At 42.6% G+C, this 12,603-nt stretch overlaps 1 protein-coding gene across 2 annotated transcripts in view; it reads right to left on the reverse strand.

The window, feature by feature from the left end:
* ube2o (ubiquitin-conjugating enzyme E2O) overlaps nucleotides 1-12,143 on the reverse strand; it is a 32,511-nt gene extending 20,368 nt beyond the window's left edge. The window contains exon 1 of one of the 2 annotated variants that reach the window (XM_019254540.2): nucleotides 11,142-12,143. In XM_019254540.2, coding sequence (XP_019110085.1) covers nucleotides 11,142-11,597 — 456 coding nt within the window. In that variant the 5' untranslated portion in view covers nucleotides 11,598-12,143. The remainder of the gene's footprint in view (nucleotides 1-11,141) is intronic. The other variant, XM_027283052.1, reaches the window with a different exon arrangement.
* Nucleotides 12,144-12,603: the final 460 nt, after the last annotated feature.

Here is a 12,603-nt window from a genome sequence, read left to right on the forward strand (position 1 = left end):
TGGTGGTGCGTTTCACAGATCTCAACAACAGAGGTGTTGAGTGCAAGGTTAGCATGACCTGTAGTGAGATGACCTAACCTGTCAGGGTGTTCATATTTATTATTTATGACTGTCCTCTTTTTGTTCCACGTGTAAAGACGTCCAAACATCCTACTGAGGACAAGCAACTGAGCACACGTTCACACTCACTCCCGGGTCCTTGGCAGCGCTTTGTCTCGTAACCCTACACCACTGAATTCTGGGAGAGGAAGCGTGTGAGTGTGTGTGGAGGGGATACGATCGATGGGTCGCCATGTTTCCTTGTAATCTATTAAACAGCAGCCTGTCTGCTGCTCATGTCTCTGCTGCTGGGGGGTTAGAATACACTTACACACACACACACTGATATCTCCCCTCCTCATCTAAACCTTTTAGCTGAGAGAAGCTCACAAGTAGAAAAACATTTTTCTTTTTTTGGGGCGGACACACATACACAGCTCTTCTTCATTAATATTCTTTCAGTGCGTTATGCTGCAGTGCGCTACTGTAGTGACTGATTTCCCCACCAGTTGAAAACAGTGTGTTTAAATCAATAGCATTTAGGACACTGTAAGAGAGGGCAGACACAGCGACTTAACACTTTGGGTTTCAGACTACTGAAAACCACGACAGGACTTTTGCTCCTGTTACAAATTACAGACAGTATACGTTGCTTTTATTCAAATGTCTGTTAAGCTGGTATAACAATTGTGTGTAATGTTAATTCCTCATTTAGGTACCTTGCAACTATATCATAATCAATGCTGCTACAGAGCAGCATGCCCCTGCAGTGGGAGTGATTACTCTCCAGGAAGAGACAAAAGAGAGGAGGGAGGATAGTGCCATCACTATCACAGTGATCACAGTGATATGAAGCTGAATAAAAACCCTCAGCTTCTAGGTAGGTATTTCCTGAGATGACATTCTCATTAATGCAAACACACACTGCAAAATGAACTAGACAGCTAGATAACAAAGCGGCTGACTGTTGCTAGGGCACGTATAGAGTTGATGAGAAGAGAGGCGGGAAGGCGCTGATGGCCACAGCATCAGACAACAAAAGGGAAAGCGCTCGAATGGATATTCGCGTGTGTCTATTAGTGACTCTGAGATACAAGTCAACCTTGGCTGCCTCTTCACATTCAGCCTGATAAGGTAGAAGGGGGCAGATTGATTACAGGAATCGATGGAAGGCAGCATTTTGCTTTGACTTCCCGGCCTAATTAACACAAGTCACTATTCAGGTGCTGTACTGTACAAAGAGGAGGAAGAAGTGGGGGGAGAACGAGACACTGCAGAGGACTGCAGCTCGGGGCCACGCCTGTTCTCCACTCTGACAGACAGTTTTCAATGCCAGGCTTTCTCGTCTTTCAGATTCATCTCTACACCGACGAGCCACCTGATCCATGAAAAAGCGTGAGGGAGTCAAATAAACGTAAATAAAAAAGGCGCTTGCAGTAGTAATAGGTCCACATACTGTATTTCTCTCCACACACACATATACCTAACTACTGTATCTTAAAACTGAAATTCCACCCACAGACAAATATCGATTTGTGATAACGAAGGTTCAGTCATCATACAGCACAACATCCTGCACCTTTGCCCTCCGCCTCTGGCAAATCATGGTTCTGCAGCATCATTAGTTTTTAGGAAGCGAAAATAATTTCTCAAAGTGGAGGATTCTGAAGCAGAGAGGCCTTATGGATCCAGTTGATTGGAGGGATGAACGAACTTCATGGACTAATGGGAAGGATAAAGGTGTGAAGGTACGGTGACATAAGCCTTCTGCCATAAACATAAAAGGACATAATGTCACAATTCTGATTTGTTTCTAAATAATGTGCGCTCAAACTTTGAAAAAATGTTTGTAGTAAGATGAGAATAATAACTTCATGTTCCAAACACAGCACACCAGTGTTTCGATTGGCTGACCATACATATTAACACGGTCAAACCAGAGCCAGCTGCTGATCACACCAAAAGACAAAGCTTGAATTTGTCCATTGCCCAGCCTTTGGTTTTGAATGAGCAAATATTTGTATGTGCCCTACTGTACCTTTAAGTTGTCCAGCCTGAACATGTCTGGTAAAGATGCAAAATAAGCGAGAATACCTGTGTGTGTGTGCGAATTGCCATTGCCATTTAGTTTTTAGTTCAATCTGATTGAATTTAGACATGCAAAATCTACAACCTTTTATGACTGCATTACAAGCAGCAGAGAAGGAGGGACACTGCTTGGACAGTTACAGAAGTAATGACACTGGAGTGTTTAATAAGAAAACGTATGACAAATTATCTCCTGTAGTTTACACTTACAACCTTACCCATGCTACTTCCTGTCCTGCTTTCATAGTACAGTACATTTCACCAGAATGAGGTCTGAGCGCACCTTAAAACAAACACCATCCCTCCCTCTAGGGCCTTTTTTTTCCCTCCCTTTAGAGAAAAACTTCAGAGGTGACTTTAAAAAGTTAAAAGTATCAAAACAAATAGATATTTTGGTAACTATTTCAAGGGTTGTGCATATGACTCACACAAATTACACTTACATTTACATTTATATGACTGTCATTAGGTGTCATTTGGTCAATTAATTTGAGCTACATTATGGCAATTGCCATAAACATCTAATGCACACCCCTTCCAAGTAACTGATATTCATCTAGATCATCTGTGCTGTCCTCACTACAATATGGCTACACACCATGCTGCCAATCCCTAAATCATTCACAAACCTCTCAGGCTTGTGTGCATTGGTTTGCTAGAGGACCATTCTCCTGCTCTGCCATTGGTCAGGAGAAGTGCTCTGTCTTCCACAGTGGCTAACCCGATGCTGCACTTCCTAAACAAAATGGAGCGTCATTACATCACACTAGACAATGACTTAGCAAGGATGGGGGCATTTTTAATCAGGATACATGAGCCTGATGCTTTGTCCTGCTAGTTGCTTAATTTTTCAGACATAGATGAGATGTGCGAAGCATCCCTGGTTGAAGAAACACAAACCAAAACAAACGTTTTTTTGTCATTTTGGATGATATGGCAATTCCTCACACCCTGATACAGTCTCTTTGCTGCTACAGGACAGTGCTGTCAAATTTTAGGATTATTGATTTGGACACACAGAAAGCTTTTGCAGCTCTATTAAAAAAAAGCAGGTATGGGGCCTTTTAGCCACACGGCCCACAAGGGAATGACAAAAAGACTACGGTAATAGCACACAGTATCTATTATAGAGCAGTCTCCTTATTGTGTAGTTTCAAAGACGAAACAAAAAAGAAGCAAGAAAAAAATAAATAAAAGAGACAGAAAAGGCAGTGACGGCTGCAGGAGACACAAAACTGTATATTAGGAGGAAGCAAAAGAGCATGAACTTGACGAATATAAAATGACAGAGCAAAAAGGAGATAAAAAGTCACAGAAAGGTAGAGAATATAAGATGGAGGCAGAGATGAAGGATGAGACGAAGAACACTCAATCACAAAGATGAAGAAATGGATGGAAAAAGCGGGGTAAACAAACTGCGAAGGAGGGTGCAAGGAGGGGGTAGACGAGGTGTGACGGGGAGAAAATTAAGATGAGCAGTGAACGAGGCACAGAGGAGACAGCAGCAAGCCCAACAAGTGGGAGATCGAGACAGATCCCAGGAGAGAGACAGAAAGAGTGTGGAAACGAAAAAAGCAAGAGCCAGAAATAGACAAGAGCACAGCAAACACAGCAGATAGTGAGATAGGAAAAAAAAAGAGGGGGGAGTAAGAAGGGTAGAGAGAGAGCAGACAGTCTCCCCACTGGGCTGGGCCAATACTGCAGAGAAAAAAGGGAGGATGAGAAGATGAGGGAGAAAGAGAGAGAGAAAGAAGAGACGAGAGGAAAGAGGGCTGGTGGGGTGGATGCAGGCTCCAACATCTAGGCAAGTCACTCCAGAGTCTGTCTATTCCTGTGTGTGTGTGCGTGTGTGTGTGTGCATGTGTGTGCGTGCGTGAGTGTGGTCTGCAGAGAAAGAGAGGATCAAATGAGATCCATTATCTGAGGGCAGGAGCTGGACGACCATCCAGTCAGCACCACATTACGTCAACATTCTCCAACACTGGTCTGCTGGGACACAGAGGGAGGAGAGGATGGAGGTGAACTCAGTGAGGGGGCGTTAACAGGATGGGTTAGGATGGGAGGAAAGAGTGGGGGAGGGTGAGGAAGCAGGGTAAGGGTTTGAGAATAAAACAGAGGAGGTGGAGAAGATGAGGAGCTGGGACAGAAAAAAAGAAAAGAAAAAGACGAGGAACGTCGGGTGAGGTGGGTGAACGACGGTCATGCTGTGTTCATTCATCACATTTACTGTAAATACAAGCTGCTGACATCATCCTCCAAGTGGTAATTAGAGGCAGTACATGTGGGAATTTAGTGGCAGGCTTGGATTTGTCCAACATGATGCCGCAGATGTGCATCTATCAATACAGGTAGCCGACACAGCAGACGCTCCACTGTCAACAATAAAAATAACCAGCAGGTCCAAAATCAAATCATACTATCCACATGAAAGAGGTTAAAATCTGCAGCTGCAATTACTGATTTTAAAAGTCAGTTCTAAGAGTTTGTGGCTGCTTTAATGATACTGATATTTTAAGACAATTAGTCATTGAGGATTTTTGAAAAGGAGACATGTAAAGATATAAAAAGAAATACTCATTGTGCATGCAAGTGTGTGTTGTCTCTGTCCCATCTCATAAAAACAGTCACCACAGTGCTGTTGGTATGACTCTGGGTATAAAATTATGTTTAAAAACACCATTAAAAGTTGATTGAAAGTACCAAAAGGGCAAGGCACCTGGCTCCTGCTGAAAGACAGTAACAAACAAACTTCACAACATTACTCTGAATACAGATATCATCAAAAACCAGCCGGTGCTTGCCTGCTGTCTGAATGAATGAACAGTAGCTATTTGGAGGCTCATGTCTGACTAGCCAGGAACTAGAACGTACAGTGGAGGAACTTTAGTGGCAGGAACTGCAGCCCTAATCCAATTAATTAATTAATTAATGTCTTTAAGTCACTAATGGGCGTCTGAGCTCTTTTATACAGTGGTTCACTACAACATGAGAGGGACTGCGTGCATTTCAATTCAAGACTTTTTAAACTTCTTCTTTCTGGTGTGATAAAACAACAGCAATACATCACCAGAACTGCTCTTCTTGTTTTCAGAGAAAGCATACAAAACCACAATAGCCAATGACAAAACCTGAGGCTGAGCGCCTCTCTCAGGGAGCTCGGATGTTTGTGTGTGTGTGTGTGTGTGTGTGTGTTCCTGTGCCTGCCTGGCACCTGCTCCAAACCAGAACTAGTGCCGTTGGGTGGGCCTTGGCAACAGCCTCATGTCCCAGATTACACCAACGTCTGCCAGCGTACCTAGAGCACCTGCAGACAGATCCTGAGCAAACAGCACTGAAGGATACATATCTGCAATAATGACCTCATCTGAGGGTGTTCATGCTGCAGATTTGGAGCACATGTACAGTCTGAAATATCTGAAAGGTGACATTCAGAGACTAGGTCAGCTTCAAAAGTCAGAGAATAAAATTCCAATAATTTAACAGTTTAGAAAAACATCTTAATATATCGTCATTTCTGTCTTTTGTGTAAGACAAGCATAAAAAGATCAATGAAAAGCGTGCAGATTGAATCTGACAGAACGAATGGCTTAGGTGCTAAGTTAATTAGCGAGCGTGGACTAAACAAATAGAAATAGCTAATGTGATCACTTTAGTCTGCTCTAACTGCTGCACACACAGCACACCACTGACGGCCACTTCAAACCAGACACTAACTGAGTTTGCTCATTTATAAGCTACTCGTGGTGAGAACAAATGAGTTGAGATGAAGAGCTACAGGACACAGGCTCAAAGAAAGGATGAAAGAAAGATGCTTTGGATGTTCCTAGAAAATATTGTTCTCATTAGTGTGTGAAGGAGTCAAAACATGGATCGTGGATCTAGTGACACAAACCCACAAGTTCTCTTCCAAGAATCAATACTGCTACTATTTAAAAAATATATATTCTGGCCTTGTGTCTTGAAAGCATTTCAGAGGTAAGACGATCTCTTTCCAAGTGCTCGGTAATCTCGCCGCTGTGGCGCTTTTGGAGAGCTAAGGCCTGATTGAGAATGAAAATCACTTCTGTGATCACGGGCAGCCGAAAGAAATCTGCGTGGTGACTTGACCATAATTCAGCAGTCAAGCCTTTCAGGACAGAGATGTTTCTATTCAGCGGGGGTGTGACCGGTCTTGAGTAGATGGATGGATGAGGGCAAGAGGGGGGTGAAGAGCCCGGTCGACAGATGGGTCACCCTGCAGTCAGAGCATCCAACACCTGCAGTCTTTGCCCTCTGCTCACCCCTTGCGTTTTAATGGATTTTTACAACCTCCCATTCATTACTAGTAGACAACTTCAAAATCAGATAAGCAGACAGCCTTTTTTTCCAACTGCTTAAAGTAAGACCATTTTCATTGTTACAAGAGCAATAATGTTATTTTAAAGTGTTTTGGCTCCTGTTTTCTTTTTGTTTGTTTTTTTATTCTAGAGGCAATCTTTGCATGAGCTGAAGAGATTGATGGCCGATGGATGACATCAGCCTAGTTTCCAGAACAAAGGGTGGGGGTCACACAAAATGCATATAACCCTTCTGTTACTACAGCTGTCAAGAAACCCTGCCACAGCCATTTAAAGTACTCTCATTTCTTTGGCTGTACCTAGCATGTACTGTACATGAAGCCCTTATTTCCGTTGCGATGAGCTGTACAGAACCATGCCCTAAATAACTGACCGACTGTGGTTTCTGTTACAATCTGACTAGCCGAGCAGGTGGTGCACGATTACCGGCACAATAAAAGGCAAAAGATCAAAAGCATTGAAGCCCAAGGAGTCTCTCTGTTCACTTTATAAAGTATTAAAGCATTTTTTTTCCAGATGTGACAGCAGGTAGCCATGAAGAATTTATCAAACGCAGATCACAGAAATATGATGGTGGCAGTATTATGAAAGGTTCAGCTTTAGGACAGCACTGTAATGTGCTAAGTTAAGGGTGTTTATAGGAAGACAACACGCCCGAAGAAGATGGGAATTTAAAATGGCTCAGAGAGCAGAAGGTGGGACCTTTCAAAGACTAAAAGCCCATACATTACCATCGTGCTAGCTACCTGCTGCAGTGCACTTCTGTCCTTGGGTGGAAATTTCAAGGATGTGCTGCAGCAACAGGGCTCTGTGTGTTTGGTAATACTGACTGGGGACTGAGGCCCAAAGCAAAAAGCGAGGCAAGGCGCACCGGCAAAGTCACAACTCTGAAAGTTTTCTTTAAATCACAATAGTTTCAGAAGCCATCTTTAAAAAAAGATGTATATATACACATTGGCAGGTCAGTATAATGAATAATCTAAATCACCTGTCAGGAAAAAAAAAATCTAATCTGGTGCCATGGTAACCAAAGCCCCCCGATGCACAGAAAATCCTTCACGACACAGGCTGCATGTTAAAGACCTTTATGTCTTACACAGAAGTGAAACAAAGGCATCAGACCACAATGTCAAGATGCAGTTCATCAATGCTCTTATGTTAACCTCTTACGTTAACTTCTGCACCAATCTGATGTTTTATCTACTACTACTCTACTACTTAATCCACAATCAAAGTACAGTGTCCTTGTACTTACAGGATTACATATCTATTACGGTACCCGTCTATTAAAACACAAAAGAGGTTCAGAGGCATTGAGCATCTGGTCTTGCATGCCTTTACAATAGGACAAGATCGGTTAAGGTGACAGTTATACAGTGATCAAAAAGTGGGCAATCAATGACAGCACTATCCATCAGATGCTCATTATGCTGAGAAAAAGAAGTCACTGGAGACTCATTCAGGCCCTCTCTGCTACCACTCTGAAGCCTTGTAGCCAATGAAAAGTGACTGACTGACTTGTAACCAAACCAGCAGTGAAACTGCAAGCAGCGCAGCTGACTGAAGTGTCCCCGCTCATACCTGCACTGCGATGCAGATCTAAGCTCACTTCCTCTGGAGAGAGTTAAGATTTTAGACAGTGATTTTGAGTAATGTAGCGAGCCACAGATATGTTCCCATGTCAAGGCGGCTACATTCAACCTATCCCTATTTAAAGGTTTCTAATACAAGCTAGTCTGAGAGTCAGTAACTGACGCCCTAATAAAGTGACAACAGAGTCTGTTTTGCATGAATATATGTTGTGATATAAGCTTGGTTGCTAGTTTGATTGTCATACAACAATAAACCAAACCTTCATGACGGTTCTAGTGTTCAGTTCTTCTTGTTTTAGATGTGTTGATTGAAGAGGTAGGTCTAATTTAATTTAACGTGTGTCTGCCCTCATTTCTAGAAATGGACAAAGCCACTGGGGGCTATTGTGAAAACATGATATTCAAAATTCTACTCAAAATAAAGGTTTTCAGTGTGCTACATGTATATTGAAAAATAGGTGTAACATGTATTATGGAAATGATTATGCTCTCAAATTGCCAAAGCATCATTTAATTTGTTTACAGAGGGAATTATTTCCAATTAATCTGCTGCTCATTTGGCGACATTTTTCGACATTTCGTTCCCCCAGCTGGCTGACTAAGAGTGTCATGATAAATTACAATATTTTCATCAATTAAAAGACTGCAAATATGCTGTGTGATGTACTCATGTTCTTGGGGAGATGTGGACAAACTTCCTTGTCAGAGACAGTTGGTCACACATCTTTTGAATCAGCTCGTCTAAAAATAACAGCAGTGGTCTCTGGGCTCAGAGAAGCCAGCTTAATGAAGATCTGTCGGCTCGTAAAACTGATTATGCTCATGAAATACACAGGCCATGTTAAACATGTTAATGGTGTTGCCTCCTTCTTTAAGTAGGAAGACATAAAGAAAAGGTTTTTATATACAGTAAAATACATTTTCAAGCATTATAATGAACCAACAAAGAAACTAAGAACACAATAATAATTTTGAATTTGCACCCAATGGCTGCTGCTATGCTCCAAAATCCTAGTTTTGCCATGAAAATGCTGGTTTTATCGAACTCAGGAGAAATCCTGAAGGTTTTAAACATTCATTTTACCTCCACTGATTGCTCCTAAGAGAAAACATCTTAACTGGTGGCGCCTCCAGAACAAATAGAAGTCAAAATTTTGTGGAAATATCATCTTGAAGATATGCAACTTTGCACACTGCAGGAAGTAATCATGAATTATTGATTCAAATCTTCTCCGGGCTCTCAGGACATATGCAACAAAGAAGGAGCCTGCTGAGACAAGGCATGTGGTGCACACTGATAAGCGCACACACACACACACACAAACCTACCTACATAAAACATAAACAAGAACACTGCAGAATGAAACGCATACATGTGCACGCTGGCACACACTAGGTCCTTTGGGGACACTGACTAGAAGCGACACAGCATTAACAGTAAACGAGGAATGTAAACATTGGTGTCATTGTTGAACGCAGCCTTTGTTGTGACAGAGGTTGAATGACACTCATGACCAGAACGTTACTCATTTATCCCGAAGGACAAAACAAGGCCCTGAAATAGGTTTCTTCTGGTTCTGTCGTGTGTCTCTAAAACAAGCTTGTATGAGCGTTTTCCAGACCAGTCCCTCATTAAACCCGGTGACCCTTTGCCACAAATCCCAGGAGAAATCTAGAGAAGCCCTGAGGGAACGTTCATGACAGCAGATTTCCCGTTCCTTTACCAATTACAATTGAATTCATTATTTAGATAACTCGCAAGTCAGGATGATCTTTTACACTCAAATCACAACACTGGCTTTCATACAGATGCTTTTCATGTGCGGTGATGAATTAAATCAAAGTTTCCAACATCACGTGTATATTCCAGTATACTGTCACCTACAATTGGTCGACAATGTCAGGTGATTTATTGTCTCCACCCACTGTCACTAATAAACATATCCACCTGGCGTAATGTTATTGCACAGTGACTATACTGATAAGTTATTAGCATGTATTATTTGGGTTGCGAGCATCTGTATGTTCTTGTTCAGTGAGGTTGTTTAAAACAAGTCTGGGCCCAACAGACATCATAAAAAAAGAACATAAATCTGAAAGCTGACTCAAGGTTTGGACAAAATAGGCAAATTAAAGACGCCACCTTAAGCTTTGCTTATTGTTTTTGATATTTCATGGACTAATCAAGATGATAAAACGCGGGTAATAAATAGTTGCAGCTAGAATGTATACAATAATGGCACAAAATTGGTACGGAGCGATCAAATAATGTGGAGTAGAGTTGCAAACTGATGATCCAAATGTTGTCTTCAGATATCTTGTTTTGTGGGACCAACAGGCGGACGTCCAGACATATTCAGTTACAATGAAACACAACCACGAGTAGAGCAGCTAAATCTCAGAGTTTATAAAACAGCTGGAGCCAGAAACAAAATGCCATTTTTTAGATGACAAGTCACACCACATGGTTAATCCATTATCAATATAGCTGCCAATTAGTTTTCTGCTGATGGATCAATTCATTGAAGTGTTTCAACTGCGAAACTGAAGCTGATGGCAGCTTCTGTGTGTCACCAGTCAGATATTTAAGATGAGGAACAGGGGCTTTATGTGAATAATAATGTCTGTCCTGTCATAAAAAGTGACTGACAAAGCTTGAGTCACACCCAGCTGAGGAGCTACACTGACAACGATGAGCTAATCAATAGGTGTAAGGTGTCTTAAGCAGGGAGAGCTGCACCTGCCAAAACCTGTACTAACATCTACAGACAGAAAGCAGCTCCCCGACCAGTCAGCCAGTCAGTCAGCCGTGTGTATGTGATGCATTAGCGGCTACATGGACGCAGTCAGGTGGAGCAGCACCAGCTGAGTGACATGAGGCTACGAGCTAAACTGCTAACTAGCATGTGTGCTAGCCAGTTAGCGAGCTGGGTTACTGGTCTCAGGCTGGATTAGGTGGACTTCATCCCGCACCGGTTAGTGAGCAGACCCATCATCTCACAAACACCACAGGCTGTTAGGAATAAAGCAGGCTGAGGGGGATAAGCCAGTGTAAACAGTTAACACATTAGCTGCTCTGTGGTACCTTTGTCTCCCTGATGTCCTGCTTTCCTCCTTCAGGGTACCACTGGACGCGGACAAATCCCCTAATGAGAGGCCGACTCGGGGTGTCCACAGCGCTCTCAGTGTCCGAACCACCCGGGACCCGTCCTCCTGCTCCTCCTCCTCCACCTCCACCACCTCCTCCACCGCCACCGCCGCCGCCTCTCCCTCCGCCATCATCGAGGTCCGAGTCTGAGTTAAAATCTTCCTCGCCGTGGATCATCCGTACGAGGCCAAACCGGACTGAGCCGCGATACCGCCCGGAGACCAGGTCGTGGGAGAAGAGCAGCCGCTGAGAGCCGTCCGCCGTGGGTGACAGAGCCATGGATGGTGGCTCCGAGCCCGGGCTAACTGCGGGAGACAGGCCCGGGGTGGGAGATGATGCCGCTATTGCTGCGTCCGTTGTGGCCGCCGCATCCGATGCTACGGGCTCCGCCATCGCTGCTGTTGTCAGGGAGTGATGCTAGAGCGCGAGGATGACGGTGGAATGAAAAAAACTGTAACCTGGAAGCGGCGAAGTGCACGTGTTTACGTCGAAACGGGGAGCGGCGTAACTAACGCGCTGTGACAGCGTCATCACGCAGTCCCCTCTGACGCCACCGAGCGGCGCTGTGAGCCACGACCTGTTATCTCACCGTGCACTTGTTCAATAAGTTGGAGACAGAAGTGAAACAGAGAGAGAGACAGTAAACATGTAACATGAACTCTGGTTTATTTATATTTGTGGGTACATTTACACATACAGAGTAAAACGTTTTCCCCTTATATCAATTACTTTTTAAAACGTATATTCCTAACAACAATAGTATATTTATGTACTATAAAGAGTTGTTAGGTGAGTCCTTAAAGGTTTGTTTACTTCTTGGTTAATTAAGGCCTAGTTTACTTTTATCAGACTCTCAATTCTGTAACTCTCATTCAGTTTCCGTAGTCAAGTCAAGTCAACTTTATTGTCAACGCTGCCATATGTACAGGACATACAGAGAATTGAAATATCGTTTCCCCTCATATCCCTGACAAACAAGCAATAAACATGAAATATAAAATATATACAAGTGTAAAGAGATAAATAAAAAAGTATGGCAAATATAAATGAAAATATCTTTTTTTTTAAAGGATGGACAGTGCAAACAGTGTAATGATAGCAAAAATAAAAATATATATGTAAGTGAGTGAGAGAGAGGAAATTTCCACTCAACATATGGGGAATGAGAATGGTTCTTCTATGCCTTATCGATCATACAATTATAGTTACAACCATACACTCTGAAAAAAGATAATAAAGACAAAGCAAAAAAGACAGAAAATATTCAACTTAATGTGAAGTTATAAGTCCGTGATTCTCATCTTCACGCACGGAAACACTGCCACTGCTTATGTAGATTGAACATGGGTTTCTTAGGAATCCTTTGGTTCCAATGAGATGAAGAGATTATTATCAAAAT

Source organism: Larimichthys crocea, chromosome X (assembly GCF_000972845.2).
Source record: "Larimichthys crocea isolate SSNF chromosome X, L_crocea_2.0, whole genome shotgun sequence".
Classification (NCBI taxonomy): domain Eukaryota; kingdom Metazoa; phylum Chordata; class Actinopteri; family Sciaenidae; genus Larimichthys; species Larimichthys crocea.